This window comes from Mixophyes fleayi, chromosome 4 (genome assembly GCF_038048845.1).
Source record: "Mixophyes fleayi isolate aMixFle1 chromosome 4, aMixFle1.hap1, whole genome shotgun sequence".
Taxonomy (NCBI): domain Eukaryota; kingdom Metazoa; phylum Chordata; class Amphibia; order Anura; family Limnodynastidae; genus Mixophyes; species Mixophyes fleayi.
The window spans coordinates 112,419,179-112,443,956 of NC_134405.1; the positions used below are offsets into that span (position 1 = coordinate 112,419,179).

General features: G+C 38.6%; 1 protein-coding gene and 1 long non-coding RNA gene across 3 annotated transcripts in view; one reads left to right on the top strand and one right to left on the bottom strand.

Annotated features, from left to right (window-relative positions):
- Nucleotides 1-11,186, top strand: part of LOC142151920 (uncharacterized) — an 88,662-nt gene extending 77,476 nt beyond the window's left edge. Inside the window, exons 3-4 of the long non-coding RNA XR_012691266.1 lie at nucleotides 5,407-5,493; nucleotides 10,982-11,186. This is a non-coding gene — a long non-coding RNA (uncharacterized LOC142151920). The remainder of the gene's footprint in view (nucleotides 1-5,406; nucleotides 5,494-10,981) is intronic.
- WDR72 (WD repeat domain 72) overlaps nucleotides 1-24,778 on the bottom strand; it is a 247,424-nt gene that overhangs the window by 163,903 nt on the left and 58,743 nt on the right. For both annotated transcript variants that reach the window (XM_075208023.1, XM_075208021.1), the window contains exons 2-4: nucleotides 8,324-8,488; nucleotides 2,502-2,608; nucleotides 676-754 (exon numbers count right to left, since the gene is read on the bottom strand). In XM_075208023.1, the coding sequence (XP_075064124.1) occupies nucleotides 676-754; nucleotides 2,502-2,608; nucleotides 8,324-8,479 (342 nt within the window). In that variant the 5' untranslated portion in view covers nucleotides 8,480-8,488. The remainder of the gene's footprint in view (nucleotides 1-675; nucleotides 755-2,501; nucleotides 2,609-8,323; nucleotides 8,489-24,778) is intronic.

Below are 24,778 nucleotides of genomic sequence, written 5' to 3' on the forward strand. Positions count from 1 at the left end.
CCCCCCCCCAATGGGCACCACATCCCAAGGAATATGTGAATAAATCAAAGAAATATAATCTACCAGCAATTTATATGATCATTGATGTTTCATGCTGGCAGATTTATATATGGAAAATATGTGATGAAAAAACAAGAGGCAGCCAGTCACCCCTGCAATTCTGACACTATATATATATATATATATATATATTTATGTATACACATTATATGTGTGTGTTAATATGTATTATTGGTCATGGATTGTTATCTATTCCCCAGGGTTTCCCTGGTTTGGTGACCAGATCTCAGGGTGTAGTAATGGTATCAGAGGCAGAACATTTTCCAGATTTGGATGAACTGGGGCAGGTAACACACTTATATGTTACTAACAATCATCATCCATGCAATTATTTTATTTGCATGTTGAATACCAGGCTCACCTACATATCCCCACTGTTACTTGATGTCCAGCATAACAGGCACTGATCTTGGGTTTCCAGATTTATTGGAAAAAATAACTAAAATTATATTGTGGAATATTATATATATATATAATGGACTGAACTAACTATGAATAAAATTACAAATTTATTTATTATTTATTTAAGTAGCATTTTAAAAGAAGGTTACAGGATTCCAATAAGCCAATAAGTTTTTCTATAGCAAAATGTTGTGACAAATCCATGATACTTACGCAGATTGCTGTGTGCCTATATGGGAGCTTTGCGTTCTCAATGCAGTGCCCACTGGTGACATTCCAAACACACATTTCCCTGCAAGACATAACCCCGGGTTATTCACTGTCACTTCCACTTAGACAATTCTGTGATCTTTTTGCGTATAAAAACTGCATTTAAGTGAATGCAATCATTTATTTAGCGTTTTGTTACAGATCACTGGTGAAGAAAATATTGTGGTCATTAAGAAAGGGATGGCATACAAAATGTCTTTTTTTGTATGGTAATTACACCCTGCTTTCTTATATCAAGCTAACTCTAAGGCCATGTCTGGAATAAAACAAATTGTAGGTATACAGCCATTATGTCTCATCAATGTGTCACTAGAAGTATCATTCTTCAGAACTACATCCTACTGAAAATGAGTCATTTCACAGAACCTCTACCACACATTTTAAACATGTTGATCCTCTGTCATTCTTTTTAAAAGACAATTATTTACTCTGAAGACTAAACAGCGCCACCATGAGGATTATTGCATGTTTGCTCAAAAGCTTTCCCTCTTGTAAACTGGAACACTGTTATACTGTTACTGTCAGCCAAGCTAAAAAATACTTATGAAATGTTAAAGAGCATTATACAGATGCAAACATTCAGTTTCCTTTTGCTGTAACATTTACTAGACAACTAGCAGCAGATATTTATACCAGTATAAAATGATTTTAATGACAATTATAAATGAAACGTAGTAGATTCTTCAATGCAAGTCACCCGAGACCAGAATTTCTATATGTTGGATTCAGTTATCATTTTGCATCATAATAACGATATATATATAAAATAAAATACAGTGATGTCGATGCAATATTATGGATTTCTCAGTGTTTTTGCTTTTGGAATAATCTAGTGTACTCTTAAAAGACTAATAGGTATATTTACTAAACAGCAGGTTTGAAAACGTGGAGATGTTGCCTATAGCAACCAATCAGATTCTAGTAGTAATTTATTTAGTATATTCTACAAAATGACAGCTAGAATCTGATTGGTTGCTATAGGCAACATCTCCTCTTATTCAAACTCTCAGTTTAGTAAATATACCTCTTAGTCTATTATGCTACTCCTCCTCCAAGCCATTAGGTGGTATGTTATATGTTGTAAGTGGAGTCAACAGAAAGTGGAATTAAATTGTTCTTAAAATGGTGCTGATTTTATGCTTGTTAATATTTGACCAAGTTTTACTCCTCTTTCAGTCTACATCCCTTTTATAGAATAACCCCATTTTAGTCATGCACATGCATATTCAAACAACTGAGCCACTTAAAGCAGTGGAGATACAATCTGCAAGGCATTTAATTGTGTCCATTGCAACATGGTGATATGGGTAGCTCAATGGATGAGAGAAATGCCTAATGATTAGTATGCAAAGGATGCAGAAGTCAGTGTAACTCTCTGAATAGCTGATCCCAGGTCTAAAATACCATATATTTGTTATTATTACTATTGTTATTTTGCAATGTTTTACTTACACTAAATCATAATTTGTCACCATAATTTGTTAATGTTATCTTATTTGTTTATTCCATACATTTTAATTCATTTACTTTTTTATCACCTCTAGCCCCATATTTCAATTGCACTGGTCCTGAACAGTGGTTATACTGCTGGCCTCTGCTTTGTGCTCTTTAGAGGATGGACAAGCACAAGCGAAGTCATAGCATGCAATATTGTGTGGATGCACATAGTAGGGTAAGATGTTTTTTGACTTATATGTATGTAGGTAACTATTATCTTGTCTGCTAAATAGAAATATGTAGATATATGTGTAAAATGACCCATCACTTACCCGTTTTCTGTCCCACTTACAACATACGGCTGTTTTTCAAAATCTCTTGCCTTTGCTAAGCATGTTACAGAAGCAGTGTGACCAAAAAGAATTGCTTTAGATGTAATCTGGAAAACACAGAAAACAAAAAAGCAAATGTGAAAAATGCCACACAACAGTCTTTGTCACTGCTTCTTTGTTCACAATCCCATGGTGAGCTCAACATAAGGGCTACGGTGCAAGGAATGCCTGTAACCTGTCTGTGCTTTTCAAAAATCATTGCCTAGCATCATGTATAACTTTCAATGTTAGCATATAGTAAACAATGTGAAAGTGAAATAAAAAAGGATGGCATCTATCTATCTATCTATCTATCTATCTATCTATCTATCTATCTCATATCGATCTATCTATCTATCTCATATCAATCGATCTATCTATCTATCTATCTGTCTATATATCGCATATCGATCTGTCTGTCTGTCCGTCTATCTATCTGTCTGTCTGTCTGTCTGTCTATCTATCTATCTATATCTATCTATCTCATATCGATCTATCTATCTATCTATATATCTTATATCGATCTATCTATCTCATATCAATCTATCTATCTGTCTATCTATCTATCTATCTATCTCATATCAATCTAACTATCTCATATCTATCTATCTATCTATCTATCTATCTATCTCATATCGATCTATCTATCTCATATTGATCTGTCTGTCTGTCTATCTATCTATCTATCTGTCTATCTATCTATATATCTCATATCGCTCTAACTATCTCATATCTATCTATCTATCTATCTATCTCATATCGATCTATCTATCTATCTCATATCAATCTATCTATCTATCTATCTATCGATCTATCTATCTTATATCAATCTATCTATCTATCTATCTATCTATCTATCTATCTATCTATCTATCAACTATTTATCTATCTGTCCATCTATCTATCTATCTATCTATCTATCTATCGCTGAGGAAAGCTTGTAGCACCATATGAATAAAGAATAATAATAATAAAAATAATATCTAATTCCTATCTAAACATATATATATATATATATATATATATATATATATATATATATATATATATATAGTATTGACTGCATGAAAAGTATCAGTTTACCTAGAGAGTATAATTTGTTCCTTCATCTTCAATAACACACACATGGTCAAACCCCAGATAGTTCTGATTTAAGAGATGTGAACCATAAAATTATGCTTTTCAATGGCTGCTTCTCTCATTTCAAACTGACTCACTTGGTATTCTCAAGTAATTACACTTTTGTTGGTCAAACCAAAGCACACATGAAACAAAATACCAAATCACTGATGCTAGACACACTTCTAATGGGAAACTATTATATATTTCTATGATTTCACCAAAATTACAAACATCGTCCAAGCTGCAGCTCATTACTGTCCAGATAACGGTATTGTCAAAAAGGCAACTTGCTACAGTACTTTGAAACCCCTTCAGAAATATATACTGAAAATATCAGTCTGCATTACTATTATATGGGCAAAATACTTATATCCAAAGTTACTTAATAAGAAATTGTAACAATTGCTGCATGGACAGACTGAATGGGAGTATCTAGCTTTCTTACGCCAGCACCTTGGTCATTTCTCTACGTCCACTTGGCATTTAGATGTATGAACGTCAGAACCATGTTGTTGTGTATGATCTTTAAACATGTTTTTCACCACTGCTATTATGTCAAATATTTCTAGTGCTTCATTTAATGCATTTAACATTTTGTATACTTGTCCATATCTGCACTGTCACTTTCTGTCCCTCTCCCCATTAATCTAAACACTATTACTTCCAGGTTATATGTTATTGTACAGAGATAACTACTATATATATATATACTTGATCACCTTTCTACTTATGTTAATCAAGGATTTAATGGTACTTGAAACATCAACTGGCTACTTATTCAGCTTATATTTCTATATGTATATGCAAGCAAAACAATACAATCAAATAAATGGCAAAAGTAAAAAAAACCTGCATTACATGTATAAAAGTGAAAAAAACCTTAAACTAAATCTGATGGATTTGATTAAATTAACATAAATTTGGGAGTACTTCGTGCAAACAAACACACATTAAAGGGGACTTGGTGAAAATGTACCATCACACAGGTTGTATATGAAACATAGGTTAAGTATCTCTGCAATAGGTACATAGACTTAATTAAACAAACAAATAACACAAACAAGTTTTAAACATGTTCATGTCTTTATTGCATACATTGAATTAATCCAATATTCACTATCTTTGTTAGAAAAAGTATATGAACCTCTAAGGTCATAAGTTCTATTATGGATTCCGATGTTTTAACCTCTACATTCATGATCAATCAATGAGTAATTCTGAGGCTCCTTATCTATGCAAAAACACAAACTTTGTTTATCACCATCAGAGTTTGCTGAATTTGTAGAACTGAATAATGCCTTAATCTATGGAGACCTCACAACATTGAAGAGTCTGAAAAGGTGTACACAAGTGTTGCAAAGATTTTGTCCTCCATCAATCCATGTTTTGGCAAATTGGTACATATAGAAAAAGTTTAGCGTACAGCAAAAAACTAGAACAAGATGTACAAATCTCTATCATATCCACTCATCCAATAGCCACACAGAACATTACAAAGGCCCATTCACCCCTCATAGCCGAATCTAATGGCATTACCCTGTACATATGAATCCTCTCTCTTAAGATAAATCATGTTCCTCAGTTAAAACCTCTTCCCCCACTCAGTTAACACTTTTAGAAGAAGGTGTAACCCTTTTTACAGTAGTGTGTGTGTGTTTTGTAAGTGCTGTACAAACTTGCACTTATCTCTCGACTAGGATTTATCCAGAATAAAGAACAAATTTTCTTTGTACTATTTTGTTAGGGGAATTTGCATCCTGCCCTGACCTTTGCCTGGACACTGACTACTCTTTGGATTGCTGCCTGCCCTGACTGTCTATCTCCTATTCTGGTCAGTGTAAGTACTTTAATTTCACCTGTGTCTACAGGGCTCTGTGTATGTTTTGTCTTTGGACTTATACATCTGTTTTGGCTTTGTGTCTCCAATATTCTCCTGTGCCGGAGCCTATCTCAGATTAAGTCTCTACTACTGTATGCCACAAGACCTGGAAGCAACTGATTACCAGCGAACGTGTCCAGCAGTAAGGAAAAGGGGACAGCTAAAGTCAAAGACCATGCAGATGGAGAGTTTATGCTGGATACCTAGTTTTAGACCATGCAGATGGAGAGTTTATGCTGGATACCTAGTTTTAGACCATGCAGATGGAGCGTTTATGCTTGATACCTAGTTTTAGACAAATACCCTGCAGAAACCTCACACAAATTAGGTAGTTTTATCAGAGACCATAGCGGTAATTGATTTAAGTCCAAAACTGTAGGCTCACTGTGCATGTAACGCTTTGTGAAATCATGTACTTAATTTAGCTTGAATGTAAATATATGTGTTTTCAGCTGGCAGTATAAAAAAAAAGCAGTATTTTATTCCTAACAAGTTTATTAGGTGTCACATTACATGGTGACCCAATAGAATATTTTGTGCCATATAAAATGCCTAAAGAACTGGTATTAGTGGCCCGTAATCCTTTTTGGAAGAATCGTACACAACGTGGAAAGCTGACATACTAGACCTAGAGAAGAAAACAATCATATAGACTACTGACATCTGATGTAATTGCCACAGACAGATTAATACAAGTGCAATTGGTTTATAGAGTTTATTATACACCATTAAGACTGAATGCAACAGGATATATCACAACAGATCAATGCGAAAGATGAAGGGCCAAAAGTGTTTCCTTTCTTCATGTAGAGTAGTAATGTCCACCAATTAGAGACTATTAGATTAACGTAACAGATTTGTACAGTATTTTGTATTACCACAATTCACTAGTAGCATCTTTTTTTATATTATTCTCTTGTTCCTCGCTTGCTCCTTCAATGTGAGTTCTGTCCTCCAAATCCTCAGATAATCTACTATTCCTTCACAATTTTCAAGGACACATTAAGAATGTTTGTACAACAAACATATGAAATGGGTAAGTCTGGATCTAAATACACCACTATCCTCCTCTAGCAGAAAACGACACCTTATGGTCAGCTGGCCAGGATCAATACAACAACATTACTCAAACTGATTTTAAGGACTTCTCCTCTTCCTCTGCGAATCAGTGTTTCATACGTCCGATTTTGACTGCAACAAGTTGGGCTTTACTTTAATGTTTTAAGTGAGATTATAGCGCCTACAAAATGTTTGAGACTTCTCTTTAGGTTTCTTATGTACTATGCCAGAAACAGAAAGACAAGACAGTACTTGCTATATAAACATGGAGGGCCACATGCCAATGGCGGCAGCTGGGAGAGGACGGCGCCTAGTCTGATATACAAATTTGTATTATTACTTTTGTTTGTCTTTGAAACCACCCGACCACCAATACATTCTGGGGCGGGGGAGATTTATATTCACCGCTTTCATTACTACTTTTTTTTGTTCTCTAAGGTGTCTAAATGGTGCACAGGAACAAGGCACCTGAGTAGTATGCTCTGTTTCTGAGCCTGGAACTGCAGAAATGCTGAACACATATATTAATGTTACGCTCTTGCACAATCACTGTGGACAGAGCTTACCTTAGGGCGAGACTTCCACATCCTAGAAGTTTCATTTATTTTTATTTTATTAATTTAATATTTACTCATGCTGCTGGCCTGCCTCACATGTTAGGGAGGGGGCACAGTGACAGCACTGCACAGAGTACACTGCCCATGGCACAGAGAGATTTGCCCTTTGGTGATACTGTGTCCCTTGAATTGCACAGGTGTGCTTAAGCCAAAGTGCATTGGTTTGTGTAGCAACAATGGCAGCATATTTACACTGGCCGATGGAAGCATTTGACTGTTACATTCCTGATTACCTACTATATTACTATGAGCTTAAATGCTGGCTTTTCTTATAAATCAGAGCACACCAGTGGATTTCCTATTTTTTATCTATTCAGAAACTGAATTTTAAATGAACCATTGTTTCGGCTCGTACTTGTAGTGACACATTTTCTTCTATATAGGTGCAGTTCCGATCAGTGGTGTGCCGTTAAATCATTACAGTAGCTATAGGTCCATGTATAGTTACAGCAACAGAGATTTAAGCTTTCTAAACAATCAGACAAACACTTATGCTGCATGACACAAACAGCACACTTGTCCTGTTTTACTTCTGACCCATATATAATGTCATAGACTACTAGTCCGGAATTCCATGACTATGGAGGTTCCCTATTAGTTCTGCAATATATGAGATCTAGAACTTGTTGATTCTAAGAACTGTAAGCTGCATAAGCTTCTACTATATAAATGCCTGAAGATGAAGGATGAGGTGATGGAGAAAAATGATGAGGTGGTGACATGTGGACAAAACCACGTTAAAAAAGGGCGCTTGCGTCGGGAAGTAACGCTCTACCCCTGAGGAGGCCTGGGCTAGGCCCAAATGCATGACAAGAACCTTTTTAACACCTTAAGTAGCTTGATTTGACTAGAATGCATGAGTATCATGCACGGGTTAACTTGTATATTATGAAAAGACACACGAGAAATAGACATGGCCTATTCTACAATATACAGTTTATGATGTATCTATGTACCCTATTATATATATAACATATATAATTTTAGAGCTAATTTACATGTACGTATCCTATGACTATCAGCTATTTCTCATAAACCATTCTCTATATTTTATCACACATTTGGATCCATGCATTCAAATTGATGACAAGTCTTTGTTAACAAACCTTCATTTCCATTGACAAATGCCAAAGACATATTTGTCCCTCCAGACTTCCAGTGACAATGGTTTTCTGATCATCTGTTATCATCATGGTTGTGATACTGTGAGCAGGCGCCCGATTTCCCCATAGTGCCACGGATTGGGTAGTGCTCTTCATCATTAGCTTGGCCTGTAATCAATAAGAATCGTTTTATATGACTGCAACAGTCCAGGTTGCGAATATAAATACTGTGTTTATGGAAATTCTGATACATCCAAAGTTGCACACACTTATAACTAATACAAGTTTGCCTTCTATACTTGTTTAACTAGTAACTTCATCAATCCTCTTTTTTTACATACTCACAATTGCATTATGCATACGTATTATGCATCCAAAGGATTACCCTAAGTCAAATGCTAAACTTCAGAAAGAATGGACACATTCTTATATTTTTATATTTTTTCCTTCCTTGTCAACTAGAACCTGACCCTCACGTGCTAATAACTGAAATCCCATATTCCACCTAGTCCCAGAAACTCTTGGGGGTATATTTACTAAGCTGCGGGTTTGAAAATGTAGAGATGTTGCCTATAGCTTCTAGCTGTCATTTTGTAGAATGTACTAAATAAATGATAACTAGTATCTGATAGGTTGCTATAGGCAACATTTTCACTTTTCAAACCCGCAGTTTATTATTTATACCCCTTGTAGTGTGTTTAAAAAAAAAATGTTTCAATATCAAAGAACAGAATCTAGATCAGTTAAGACAATGTAAAAACATTGCTTCATATGTTGAAGGCTATATTGACAACATGTTTGACAATACCTTTTCTATGTATGTGTTATATAGTGCTTACAGTTTTTGACAGGCCAGTGATTTTCATTGTTAAGTATATATTTCAACTAAGGTGTCTTGGAAAGTTAAAACACCAAAAGGTCTCTCTAGCAAGTCTTTAGTGCTATTATTATTTAGCTGGTGTACTGAATCATTGAGCAACTCCGTTTCCAAATTTTAGCAGTATTTTGTGTGAGCACAAATGTCTCATTGATGCTGCTGTCACTCATTAGGTAAAGCAAGAAGCAAATAAGACCATACTGCCCCATAACCATTGCTCACTCAGCTCTAAGCTGGTATGAATACAAACAAATATAAAACTGCCCATGTATCTCTCCAAACAGCCCTCTCCACCCCTTAATGTTATTTCATTAAACTCACTCTATAAAGTAAACATTTGTTTTGCATCTTGCTCCGTAAACTATTTGGTTTGGCTGAAATCTAGGTAAACTTTCACAATAAAGATGCATGGTGGGACCAAAGCTGATTACATGCTGCGCATCAGCCATTTTGCAGCTTCATCAATGACCTCTCCAGGTCCAAGGCAAACCATTAATTATACACTAGACTCAAGTATTGTTCTAGTATTGTACTAGTCTCACCTATGTTCAGTGATCTGCATTCATAAATTATGTACACTCTTTATATTCCATTCATCATTTTATTAGTAACTTAAATCATATCATATAATAATCTGTTACTGTAAAGCAACATCATAATGTCTAAAACAATAAAAAGAAGGGTACCCCCTGTCTGACTCACCCACCTCTCTGATGCTTAGTTATCTATCACCAGAGCCGGATTAAAACCTCATGGGGACTAGGTAACATACTGGTTTGGGGCCTTCACCCCCTTCTCTGATTGTCAAAAAATAACATATAAAATTGGGTTAGAGTAATCCAAGCCCCTCCTTCCCCACTGGGCCATAGGAGAAAGACTAATAGATGTTTCAGCTCTGTCTATCACAATTTTTTGAACCAAACAAATACATTTCTATAAACATTACAATAATACACAAATAACCACCAATTCGTGGCCATACAAGCATTGTTGGATGTTTCATTTGTTTTACTCATTTTTAGATAAAATCTTTAATAACTCTGAAAGTGGTACTGAAACAATGAAACAATACATTAGCAGATATATAAATATTTTTTTATTTAATTAGCCTGTAGTAATCTGGTAAGTCATATATGAGTTTCCAATTATTACTGACTAACTAAATAGAAGTAAAACATACCTAAAGCAAGAGATATATTCAGTAAGAGGTGGACATGTGTATAACATGCAGTATGCTCACTTCCAGGAGTGCAGCTATAAGGAGTGCAGTGAGTGTGCCGGGTCACCCCCACCCTGCTCCCACCTGAGGGTCTCGTTCTGCTCTCAAAATATCAGAGCAGTGGCCTCTCCTGAGATCGGGTGCATGCACTGAACTGCACATGCTCATAGTTGACTGCGATTTCCATTTACAACGCAGACGTAAACAGCGTCCAAAAACTAGACACATTGTGCAATGGTATGGTGATCCGGACGCATCTCAGCTGATCATCATCATTATCAGTTTGTAACTTATACCAGTGATTAAGCACCTGCAAGTTTCCCAGACTACAGATCCCAGCATGCCCAGGCCACCATTAAATGTCTGGACATGTTGGTGCCTGTAGTACTACAAGCTCCAGCATATCCATGGCTGCCATGTTGACCGGCCTAGGATTATTTTACACTATACCCCACACTGAAGGCTCCTTTCTATAGTGTCACCAGCACTAGGGTGTGTTAAGTTTTTTTGGTGGGGACACTTTGTTAAATGAAATAATTAAATAATTTATTTATTTTAACCACAGCATTCATGATTGTATGGACATTGAAATGACACCACCATCAAAGAACATAAAAGAAGCCTCATCACCTCAATAATGTTTTATTACATTCATAAGGGATTAGTGGCTGGAGTCCTCTAACAGGACCACTTCATGTAACAGGAGGTGAAACATGTCCTTCCTGAACAGTGACGTTCGATAAAGAAAAAGTAAAACCCTGGATCATTTATTATGTAGTGTTAAACAATAGAGGTGGTTTGGACCTCTCTAAATCTATATTATAATTGAGAAGAGCATTATTTTACTTTGTCCAGTAAGCGGTCCAAGTTCAATTATTTGCTGTTATGAATGTATTCCATCATATTCTATAACAGTGTAAAAAATTCCATGCATTTCAAACACTGACTTCAATATACCTGCTAAATAATTGCCCCATTATTATGTTTGGTTGAGATGTCCAATGTAATGTGATTGCTGGTCGTGTGCAATAATGGTAAATAACTCACTTATGGATACTTATATTCATGGGAAGGCACGGGGGCAGGAGGGAAAATACCCTTCTGATCCACAAGTTTTTTTCTGCATGAGGACCCGTGCATAAAGATGGTTTGCTTTAATGCTTAAATAGCGCACTGTATATAACACCAATGTGGCTGTGTAATTGTTTAATAAGCCCTATTTCTCCATGCAAGCAGTCATACATCAATTTTCACCACAGGGCTTCAAGGGAGGGGAAGAAAATAGTCAAGGCTGTAAGTGATCATAGCTTTATAAAAAAAAAAACTTGCTATTTTTAACATCCTACCATCTGCCGGATACACATGATTAATAATATAATAACGATTTGCTTCTCATTCTAATCTGTGTATGAAGTAATTTTAAGACACAGGCAGTGTTGAATTTTAGTAAATCTCCATTTTCCAATTTTTACTATACTGTTCGCCAAACATTTTGCACCAACCAGTGTATATTTAGTATAGGAGCATGAAATCTGTCTGCTCTGACCGAGAAGCAGTGTGACAAAGAAAAAAAATCACCATAATAAAGCTGTTAACAATTTAAAAGATTTTTAGATTTGGTTGGTTGTTTTTTTTTACTTGCAATGTTTACTTTCAAAAAATGTATTTAATTTGAATGTGCTATACTTTTCTCTCTGTTTTCTGTGTATTTAGATGCTTTATCTTTTGTAAAAGCACATACATTTGTATATATAGGGTTAGTGTGTGTGTGTGTGTGTGTTAGGGAATTTGGATTGCAAGCCCCAATGGGGCAGGGACTGATGTGGGTGAGTTCTCTGCGGAATTAGTGGCACTATATAAATAAATGGTAATAATAATAATAATTTATTAGGTAACCGTGTTACAGGATGTAAGGCAAGCTAACTGGGAATAATAGCAAAGACAGGTATTATAAAACATTCAATATAAGATCCCTTTCTCAAAGGGTATACAATCTAATAGAAATAACCTGAAATCTTATGACTATTTTTTTCTTCCTTTAATGTAGTTTGCCAATACAATAGTTATCAACATTTTAAAATAATTTTAAGGGATACTTTACTGCTGAGCTGAAGGTTCAAAATATCTCTTCCTCTGTTCTGTCTAGATGGACTTTGAAGCACCACAATTCCCATCATGACATTTAACTGAACTTGGTTGCAGGTTAATTTTTTAGCAATTTAAATACTACATGTCAAAAAAAACAACAATTTTTAAAAGCCAAGAGAATAAGACTAGATAGTGAGGGTTTAATCATAATAAGAGAATAAGCGGAGTTGTACTGTATAGTTGGTCAATAATGAAAAAATAGGGACATTTTCAAAGACAATGGGGATAAATCTTTAAAACCCAGGACTGTCCCTGGAAAGTAGGCAGATTTGGGAAACGATTCAGTAACACATAGATATTTATACAATCAGACTTGATACCTGTGTGTTTCTTTTTATTTGATGTAGGGATGAGCGCGCTCGGATTTCTGAAATCCGAGCCCACCCGAACGTTGCGGATCCGAGTCGGATCCGAGACAGATCCGGGTATTGGCGCCAAATTCAAAAGTGAAACTGAGGCTCTGACTCATAATCCCGTTGTCGGATCTCGCGATACTCGGATCCTATAAATTCCCCGCTAGTCGCCGCCATCTTCACTCGGGCATTGATCAGGGTAGAGGGAGGGTGTGTTAGGTGGTCCTCTGTCCTGGTAGATCTCGTGCTGTGCTGTTTAGTTCTGTGCTGTGCTGTGCTGTGTTCTGCAGTATCAGTCCAGTGGTGCTGTGCCCTGTGCTCTGTGCTTCTAAGGGCATAGTTATTTCCCCAATATTCCCCTGTGTTTAAAAAAATAAAAAAAAGTTTTTTTTATAAAATACCAAAAACTACTTTAATATTTTTTAATTACCACAAAATTTTCACAACCAATCCTGCAGTATAAGCCCATTGGTACTGCAATATTACCAAGTTCACACATTCAGCAGTAAAAGTCCAGGGGTACTGCAATATTACAAAGTTTACACATTCTGCAGTATCAGTCCAGTGGTGCTGTGTCCTGTGCTCTGTCCTGCTGAGTTCCGTAGTGCTGCTGGGTCCTGTGCCGTGTCCTGTTCAGTCCAGTGGTGCTGTGTCCTGTGCTCTGTGCTTCTAAGGGCATAGTTATTTCCCCATTATTCCCAAGTTTGTAAAAAATAAAAAAAAAGTAAAAAAAAATAAAAAATTTAAAAAAAAAAAAAATATATAATAATTATAACCAAATTTGCAAAACCAATCCAGCATTATAAGTCCATTGGTACTGCAATATTACCAAGTTCACACATTCAGCAGTAAAAGTCCAGTGGTACTGCAATATTACAAAGTTTACACATTCTGCAGTATCAGTCCAGTGGTGCTGTGTCCTGTGCTCTGTCCTGCTGAGTTCCGTAGTGCTGCTGGGTCCTGTGCCGTGTCCTGTTCAGTCCAGTGGTGCTGTGTCCTGTGCTCTGTGCTTCTAAGGGCATAGTTATTTCCCCATTATTCCCAAGTTTGTAAAAAAGAAAAAAAAAGTAAAAAAAAATAAAAAATTTAAAAAAAAAAAAAATATATAATAATTATAACCAAATTTGCAAAACCAATCCAGCATTATAAGTCCATTGGTACTGCAATATTACCAAGTTCACACATTCTGCAGTATCTTGTGCTACATATAATGGAGACCAAAAATTTGGAGGATAAAGTAGGGAAAGATCAAGACCCACTTCCTCCTAATGCTGAAGCTGCTGCCACTAGTCATGACATAGACGATGAAATGCCATCAACGTCGTCTTCCAAGCCCGATGCCCAATCTCGTAGTACCGGGCATGTAAAATCCAAAAAGCCCAAGTTAAGAAAAAGTAGCAAAAAGAGAAACTTAAAATCATCTGAGGAGAAACGTAAAGTTGCCAATATGCCATTTACGACACGGAGTGGCAAGGAACGGCTTAGGCCCTGGCCCGTGTTCATGACTAGTGGTTCAGCTTCACCCACGGATCTTAGCCCTCCTCCTCCTCCCCCCCCCTACAAAAAATTGAAGAGAGTTATGCTGTCAGCAACAAAGCAGCAAACAACTCTGCCTTCTAAAGAGAAATTATCACAAATCCCCAAGGCGAGTCCAAGGGTGTTGGTGGTTGTCAAGCCTGACCTTCCCATCACTGTACGGGAAGAGGTGGCTCGGGAGGAGGCTATTGATGATGTAGCTGGCGCTGTGGAGGAACTTGATGATGAGGATGGTGATGTGGTTATTGTAAATGAGGCACCAGGGGGGGAAACAGCTGATGTCCATGGGATGAAAAAGCCCATCGTCATGCCTGGTCAGAAGACCAAAAAATGCACCTCTTCGGTCTGGAGTTATTTTTATCCAAATCCAGACAACCAATGTATGGCAATATGTAGCTTATGTAAAGCTCAAATAAGCAGGGGTAAGGATCTTGCCCACCTAGGAACATCCTCCCTTATACGTCACCTGAATAACCTTCATAGTTCAGTGGTTAGTTCAGGAACTGGGGCTAGGACCCTCATTGGTACAGGGACACCTAAATCCCGTGGTCCAGTTGGATACACACCAGCAACACCCTCCTCGTCAACTTCCTCCACAATCTCCATCAGATTCAGTCCTGCAGCCCAAGTCACCAGCCAGACTGAGTCCTCCTCAATACGGGATTCATCCGAGGAATCCTGCAGCGGTACGCCTACTACTGCCACTGCTGCTGTTGCTGCTGTTAGTCGGTCATCTTCCCAGAGGGGAAGTCGTAAGACCGCTAAGTCTTTCACCAAACAATTGACCGTCCAACAGTCGTTTGCCATGACCACCAAATACGATAGTAGTCACCCTATTGCAAAGCGTATAACTGCGGCTGTAACTGCAATGTTGGTGTTAGACGTGCGCCCGGTGTCCGCCATCAGTGGAGTGGGATTTAGAGGGTTGATGGAGGTATTGTGTCCCCGGTACCAAATCCCCTCGAGATTCCACTTCACTAGGCAGGCGATACCAAAAATGTACAGAGAAGTACGATCAAGTGTCCTCAGTGCTCTTAAAAATGCGGTTGTACCCACTGTCCACTTAACCACGGACATGTGGACAAGTGGTTCTGGGCAAACGAAGGACTATATGACTGTGACAGCCCACTGGGTAGATGCATCCCCTTCCGCAGCAACAGCAACAGCTGCATCAGTAGCAGCATCTACAAAATGGCTGCTCATGCAAAGGCAGGCAACATTGTGCATTACAGGCTTTAATAAGAGGCACAACGCTGCCAACATATTAGAGAAAATGAGGGAAATTATCTCCCAGTGGCTTACCCCACTTAGACTCTCATGGGGATTTGTGGTGTCAGACAATGCCAGTAACATTGTGCGGGCATTAAATATGGGCAATTTCCAGCACGTCCCATGTTTTGCCCACACCATTAATTTGGTGGTGCAGCATTACCTCAAGAGTGACAGGGGTGTGCAGGAGATGCTTGCGGTGGCCCGCAAAATTGCTGGACACTTTCGGCATTCAGCCAGTGCCTACCGCAGACTAGAGGCACATCAAAAAAGCTTGAACCTGCCCTGCCATCACCTCAAACAAGAGGTTGTGACGCGCTGGAACTCCACCCTCTATATGCTGCAGAGGATGGAGGAGCAGCAAAAGGCCATTCAGGCCTACACAGCCACCTACGACATAGGCAAAGGAGTGGGGATGCGCCTGAGTCAAGCGCAGTGGAGACTGATTTCCGTGTTGTGCAAGGTTCTGCAGCCATTTGAACTTGCCACACGAGAAGTCAGTTCCGACACTGCCAGCTTGAGTCAGGTCATTCCCCTGATCAGGCTGTTGCAGAAGCAGCTGGAGAAAGTGAGGGAGGAGCTGGTAAGCCATTGCGATTACAGCAAGCATGTAGCTCTTGTGGATGTAGCCCTTCGTACGCTTTGCCAGGATCCGAGGGTGGTCACTCTTTTAAAGTCAGAGGAATACATTCTGGCCACCGTGCTCGATCCTCGGTTTAAAGCGTATGTTGTGTCTCTGTTTCCGGCGGACACAAATCTACAGCGGTGCAAAGACCTGCTGGTCAGGAGATTGTCCTCTGAAGAGGACCGTGACATGCCAACAGCTCCACCCTCATTTTCTTCCACATCTATGGCTGCGAGGAAAAAGCTCAGTTTTCCCAAAAGAGGCACTGGCGGGGATGCTGATAACATCTGGTCCGGACTGAAGAACCTGCCAACCATTGCAGACATGTCTACTCTCGCTGCATTGGATGCTGTCACAATAGAAAAAATTGTGGATGATTACTTTGCTGACACCATCCAAGTAGACATGTCAGACAGTCCATATTGTTACTGGCAGGAAAAAAAGGCAGTTTGGAAGCCCCTGTACAAACTGGCTCTATTTTACCTGAGTTGTCCCCCCTCCAGTGTGTACTCGGAAAGAGTTTTTAGTGCAGCGGGGAACCTGGTCAGTGAGCGGCGAAGGAGGTTGCTTCCTCACAACGTTGAAAAAATGATGTTTATAAAAATGAATAATCAATTCCTCAATGAAGTACAGCACTGCCCTCCAGATACTACAGAGGGACCTGTGGTTGTGGAGTCCAGCGGGGACGAATTGATAATGTGTGAGGAGGAGGAAGTACACACTGTAGGGGGAGAGGAATCAGAGGTTGAGGATGAGGACGACATCTTGCCTCAGTAGAGCCTGTTTAGTCTGTACAGGGAGAGATGAATAGCTTTTTTGGTGTGGGGGCCCAAACAAACCAATCATTTCAGTCAAAGTTGTTTGGTAGGCCCTGTCGCTGAAATGATTGGTTTGTTAAAGTGTGCATGTCCTATTTCAACAGCAGACCTCTCAACTGCAGCTCATCCCTCCTCTGCGGGGATAATGTCTCCTGTGCTCTGACACGTCACTCTGTGTACTCTCAGCCTCAGGATCTGACACTACAGCTACCATGCCTCTTGTAGCAGCCCTCACTCCAGGGCCTCTTCCATGTGCAGTGTCCCCCTCTCTCTTGGGTTCACTATAGTGGCATGGAGTTCTCCCCCTCATCCAGGGCACACATTCCTTGCCCTGGCTCAGTCACCACGCTCAGACTTCCAGGCAATGCTGGGGGAGCCTGGGAGCTTCCACCCCAGGTCCCCAGCTACAACTCTCCTCTCCTGTGTCTTCTCTCTCTTTCTGACACTTTAAAGATCGTGCCTTTAAATGAAAAAGTCAGTCTTCATTGCACGACTATGTGCAAGTGCAACAGGGACATTTTTTTGGGTTTACAAAGTCAAACAATAACACTACGACCCTGTCTGTCTGGGGTCTGTCAATGACGAATTGTCTGGAGCATGTTTTGAGGAGGTATTGTGGCCCCGGTATCAAATTGGGTACCGGGGCCACCCCACTATGCAGTCCAGATACTTGTTTGGTGGAATTCCGACACGTGGAGGGTTTTTTAATTATATTGTGGCCTCGGTACCAAATTGTGTACCGGGGCCACCACACTACGCAGTCAAGATACTTGTTTGGTGGAATTCAGACCAGTTGAGGGTTTTATTATTATATTGTGTGGACCACTCTATCTATACCACACTACAACTCTATACCACTCTATTTCCTACTTTAATTCTATTTAATTCTATTTCCTACTTTAATTCTATTACTAATTAATTAACATAAAGAGGAACAAAAATAACCAATTTTACCAAAAGTATAATATGACTTAGACTTACAAACACTACACTTGAAAGATCGTGCCTTTAAATGAAAAAGTAAGTCTTCATTGCACGACTATGTGCAACAGGGACAGTTTTTTTCTTTACAAAGTCAACTAATAACACTTGGACCCTGTCTGTCTTTAACATACTTAATGGGATCTCAATGACGAATTGTCTGTAGCATGTTTGGAGGAGGTATTGTGGCCCCGGTATCAAGTTGGGTACCGGGGCCACCCCACTACGCAGTCCAGATACTTGTTTGGTGGAATTCTGACACGTGGAGGGTGTATTTATTTTATTGTGGCCCCGGTATCAAGTTGGGTACCGGGGCCACCCCACTACGCAGTCCAGATACTTGTTTGGTGGAATTCTGACACGTGGAGGGTTTTTTAATTATATTGTGGCCTCGGTACCAAATTGTGTACCGGGGCCACCACACTACGCAGTCAAGATAGATAGATGCGTATCATAGATAAAGTACATTCAGTGGTGTGGGGCAAATTGAAAAATATTCAAAATGCACTGACATTATCAAAAACAAGAGGTTGTCACACGCTAAAACTCCAACATGTATATGATGGAGAGGATGGAGGAGCAGCCGTATGTGTAGTGTAATGCAGACCTGTTGAAGGTTTTTTATATATTTTATTGTGGTGCCCAGTGCCCACTCCTCTACGCAGTCCAGGTACATTTATTGGTGCGATTCATAAAAGTTCAGGGTTTTTAAGATATTGTGGTGACCCACTCCTCTACGCAGTCCAGGTACATTTATTGATGCGATTCATAAAAGTTCAGGGTTTTTAATATATTGTGGTGACCCACTCCTCTACGCAGTCCAGGTACATTTATTGGTGCGATTCTTAAAAGTTCAGGGTTTTTAAGATATTGTGGTGACCCACTCCTCTACGCAGTCCAGGTACATTTATTGGTGCGATTCATAAAAGTTCAGGGTTTTTAATATATTGTGGTGACCCACTCCTCTACGCAGTCCAGGTACATTTATTGGTGCGATTCTTAAAAGTTCAGGGTTTTTAAGATATTGTGGTGACCCACTCCTCTACGCAGTCCAGGTACATTTATTGGTGCGATTCATAAAAGTTCAGGGTTTTTAATATATTGTGGTGACCCACTCCTCTACGCAGTCCAGGTACATTTATTGGTGCGAATCAAACAAGTTGATGGTTTTCTTATTATATATATTGTGGTGACCCACTCCTCTACGCAGTCCAGGTACATTTATTGGTGCGATTCTTAAAAGTTCAGGGTTTTTAAGATATTGTGGTGACCCACTCCTCTACGCAGTCCAGGTACATTTATTGGTGCGATTCATAAAAGTTCAGGGTTTTTAATATATTGTGGTGACCCACTCCTCTACGCAGTCCAGGTACATTTATTGGTGCAATTCTTAAAAGTTCAGGGTTTTTAAGATATTGTGGTGACCCACTCCTCTACGCAGTCCAGGTACATTTATTGGTGCGATTCATAAAAGTTCAGGGTTTTTAATATATTGTGGTGACCCACTCCTCTACGCAGTCCAGGTACATTTATTGGTGCGAATCAAACAAGTTGATGGTTTTCTTATTATATATATTGTGGTGACCCACTCCTCTACGCAGTCCAGGTACATTTATTGGTGCGATTCTTAAAAGTTCAGGGTTTTTAAGATATTGTGGTGACCCACTCCTCTACGCAGTCCAGGTACATTTATTGGTGCGATTCATAAAAGTTCAGGGTTTTTAATATATTGTGGTGACCCACTCCTCTACGCAGTCCAGGTACATTTATTGGTGCGATTCATAAAAGTTCAGGGTTTTTAATATATTGTGGTGACCCACTCCTCTACGCAGTCCAGGTACATTTATTGGTGCGAATCAAACAAGTTGATGGTTTTCTTATTATATATATTGTGGTGACCCACTCCTCTACGCAGTCCAGGTACATTTATTGGTGCGATTCATAAAAGTTCAGGGTTTTTAATATATTGTGGTGACCCACTCCTCTACGCAGTCCAGGTACATTTATTGGTGCGAATCAAACAAGTTGATGGTTTTCTTATTATATATATTGTGGTGACCCACTCCTCTACGCAGTCCAGGTACATTTATTGGTGCGATTCATAAAAGTTCAGGGTTTTTAAGATATTGTGGTGACCCACTCCTCTACGCAGTCCAGGTACAATTATTGGTGCGATTCATAAAAGTTCAGGGTTTTTAATATATTGTGGTGACCCACTCCTCTACGCAGTCCAGGTACAATTATTGGTGCGAATCATAAAAGTTCAGGGTTTTTAAGATATTGTGGTGACCCACTCCTCTACGCAGTCCAGAAAGATACCTTTTTGCAACGTTTTGGACTAATAACTATATTGTGAGGTGTTCAGAATACACTGTAAATTAGTGGAAATGCTTGTTATTGAATGTTATTGAGGTTAATAATAGCCTAGGAGTGAAAATAAGCCCAAAAACTTGATTTTTAAACTTTTTATGTTTTTTTCAAAAAAAATCCGAATCCAATACCTTAAATCCGAACCGAGACCTTTCGTCAAGTGTTTTGCGAGACAAATCCGAACCTCAAAAATAACGAAAATCCGGATCCAAAACACAAAACACGAGACCTCAAAAGTCGCCGGTGCACATCCCTAATTTGATGCTAAGTATTTGTTTTCCATTTGTACCCAATTGTGAAAGTGACAGCCTGTTAGACTGCCAAAACATGTAATATATGTCAGCAAACTTAAATAATGAAAATGATCCAGCTATATAAGAGTTATCATTTAAAAATAGAGAGAAATAAAACTGCCTAGGCAGCCATGAGAAAATTCTTGTTTTATTATACGTATCACCACATAAAACATCGCAATAGCATCTTGATGAGCCCTGTGTTCTATCTTGTCACTTCCAACCACAATGACAAAAAGCACCATATGACAAGGGAAAATATAAAGATCCTGAAATCTAAAGAAAACAAAAACACAATTTTGCTGTGGATGCTATCTGCCACTGTACCATTACAATTTATTGCTGAAGATGAGAGTGAACACTCTATCTTCCTGCAGCACACTCTATGCCTACAAACGAGTACATTCTACAGCTATTCAATTTACTGTATTAATGGCTCTCTGCTCCCCTATCGTGTACAGCTTTTAAAGAGGATAACAAATTGCTTACTCACTGTACTAGGTGCCTTTGATTTCCTAAATATATTCCTATCAGTGCTAATGCAGAAATCCATACAATTGTTCCATAGAATATTTGACCTACTATAAAATGGTAGTTTACTTCCTTTAAAAATAAAGTTTTATAGCATCACTACATAATTTCAGTCCTGAACTCTATCCATTCTTGTTGTATGTAGTCAAAAGCAATTACCTTTCTTTGCATTCACAGTTATATCTAATAAAAACAGAAAAATAAACTGTACATTAAAGAGCTGCGACTCTCAGCTGGATAGCTAAATGTAAGAACAATGATAGATACTGCAATCAACTCTCCTCTCTTTTGAGCGTTTTAGATTGTTGACTTATTTTAACATGATAAGTGTCATCATTACTTATTTATTCATAAATTCCTGGCAGATAATGACACACTATACAGTTAAGGTAACATAGAAACTGTAATTCAGGCATTCAGATTAGAAATGGCAGAGTGGAGGAGATGAGTAAACTGTAATCTAGTTTCCAGTTTGGGATGAATACTGTCAGCCTATACTGCATTTTATACATGCGATACATGGATTAGGTCCTAATTTCTGATAAATTGGACAAGTAAGAAGGGTAAAAAAAAAACTTTTCATATAATATTAACTGAAATGATGAGTTAGAAAAGAAAATTATATAAGAAACTGACTATTTTGCACATCATAGTTGTATGCTAAGGTTACACAGAGGAAGGGGCCATGTGCTCAATGTTTGGCTACAATGATTCACCATTTGTAATCAGGCGCTGGCTGGCAGACTTTAGCCCGGGGGGCAAGCACATAGCACTGGCCCATAAGCAGCGGCCCATCCGTAAAGGGTGGTCTTCAGTACAATATATATTTATCAATAATAAAAAGAGGCTATTTTATTGTTGCTTAACAAAGCGATACTTTATTAATATAAAAGATAATTCTTAAATAAAGAAATCAAATAATGCAACAGTGCTCTGGATGATCCTCTTCACACATGGGACGGCACCTGTCACGTGGTCCGCGTCCCATGTGACACCTAGGCCACACGTATTGAAAGGGAGGGGGGTTGGATCCTAGGGAGCCGCGGCCAATAGAAGAAGGTGGCTGGTCCCAAAGCAGGGGCCAGCCACCAAGTAATAAAGACTAGGGACAAGCCCAAAATAGATTTTTTTGGTCTGGCCCGAGGGGCTTATGCCCCCCAGCCCAGCCCGCCCCTGTTTGTAATCTCAGGGATTTAGAGACAATGGTAGAACTTTAATGTTAGGCACACTACAGAACTTTCCGACCAATGTGTTATCTACAGCGATTGTACCTACGATTGAAGTTCTGATCAGTCAGTCGATTCATGCGTGCACACTACACATTTTAAATGATTTTTGCTCAATTTAGCATCTGGGCTGTGTTTTATGTCTGTCGTAACCACGTCTCAAAAGATTGTGACTCAAATACATGGCCTTCCTGCAGCAATACGCTAATTTATTTAAATAAAGCACATTATTCCCATTTGATTGGCATTTTGACATCACACCACGTGGGAGACATAGAGGTATTAAAAAGTTAAATATAGACGCCCAGAAAGGAGTCGCTATTTGAGGAACTATCGGCAGTTGGTCAAGTAATAGGTGGTGATTTTGTACACACTGCAGGATTGGAACGATGTTGGAACTAAATTTATAGTTTTGCTGAACAAACAAATTAGGCGACGATTAGTACTTTGGAATGACTGTCGGCCATCGTTAAAGTATATACACTAATGCGATTTTGGCCCGAAAGGTTGTCTATCACTCGATTGACCCAATAGTCGCTGAAAACACTGTAATGTGTACCCAGCCTTAGGCTTCTACAGCAATCTCTCAAACTAAAATGGACATTACAATCTTCATACAATAGCATAATATAATCACAGGCTATTATTTCAATGCCATATGTCATATCAATCCAAATGAGTTCTGTTCAGTTTCTGTATTCACACATACAAATTTGTGTTTTGATGCTGATGGAGCTCTTGGTTCATCTTTAGTGGTCACTAGAAAAACCCAGTTTCCAAGAGATAGGCTTCTTAGTAAGGGATGGAGTGGAGGTACAATAAGAAACATATTAGCTTTATTAAAATGTATGGTACAAGGCATCCATTGTAGAGGGACAATAGTTACGTATATTGCCACTAACCTACTGCCTACAGGGGTCAGCAGCCAACCTGGTTTTTAACCTGGATCAAATCAAGTCGGACGGTCTGATCAGATTTTGACTATTTTTGGAAGGGGCCACACTTTGTACAATGCCTGGTTTCATCTAAAATCTTATGTGTCAGCAGCTTATGTGTTTCAAAACCTAAATGGTTTAATTTCAGATTATGTATAGTGACTAATTAGGGCTTCAATGAGTAGTTTTCCCAGGACAGTTCCCATTTTTTTTCACAAAAAGGGCCTGATTCATTAACGAAAGTGAGGCAAGAAATTAGTAACTTTGAACCTCGGCAAAACCATGTTGTAATGCAAGGGATGCAAATTAGTTTATTAATTTGCACACAAGTTAAATACTGGCTGTTTTTTCATGTAGCACACAAATACTTCATTGCTTTATTTTTACACTGACATTTAAAGTTGATCTAGGACATACCCTACCCAAATTATATATGTCTCCCCACGTTTTAAATTTCCCTCCCCCTCCAATGCAACATGGTTTTGCCAAGGTGCAAAGTTACTCTTTATTTTGCTTTCATTTCCTTAATGAGTCAGGCCATTTGTGTGTAAAAAAGGGACCTGTCCTGGGAAAATCACACACTGGAGCCCAAAATTTGTGCTTGACAGTGAGAAAAAGAGAGCATACGTAAAATAGGGACAAAACAGTAATTTTGGGTGGTTATTTTGACCATTGTATAGTATGTGGTGCCACCCTAAACAAGGAATATCTGATTGAGATTGTCCTTAGTCTGGTAGGATAGAAAGTGAGGTTGACCACTAACCCTCATCGGTATGCACGGGTGTGAAGTCATCAGATGACCTAAAACATATTATATAATGCATGCATCCAAATTCCATTTCATTTCATTCCAAACCTATTGGATCATTCCAATCTGATTGAATCTGTGATCAAAATTACTGACAGTTGTGTCCAATGTGATTAAAATGACTTCAGGTTTGGTTACAACTTTACATGATTTTATCAGCAGTTATACAATGCCATTGTGACTTTATAACAAAAAGAGAATAAGAATAGATTGAACAGTATAATTCAATAATCACATTGTAGGAAAAAAAGTAATACAACTATTAACTATATACAACAGACAAAACAACAGTAATAAAACTGAGCATTGCATAAATACATGCTTAAATACTATAGGCTGTCTGCAATGCATAACAATACAGTTTTATCATAGGACTCCAGTATCAGCTCACAAAAAGACAAACATAAAGATGGAGCACAATTGTTTGAGATGAACTGCACAATCAAGCCCTACAGGAGTGAGTATGGTT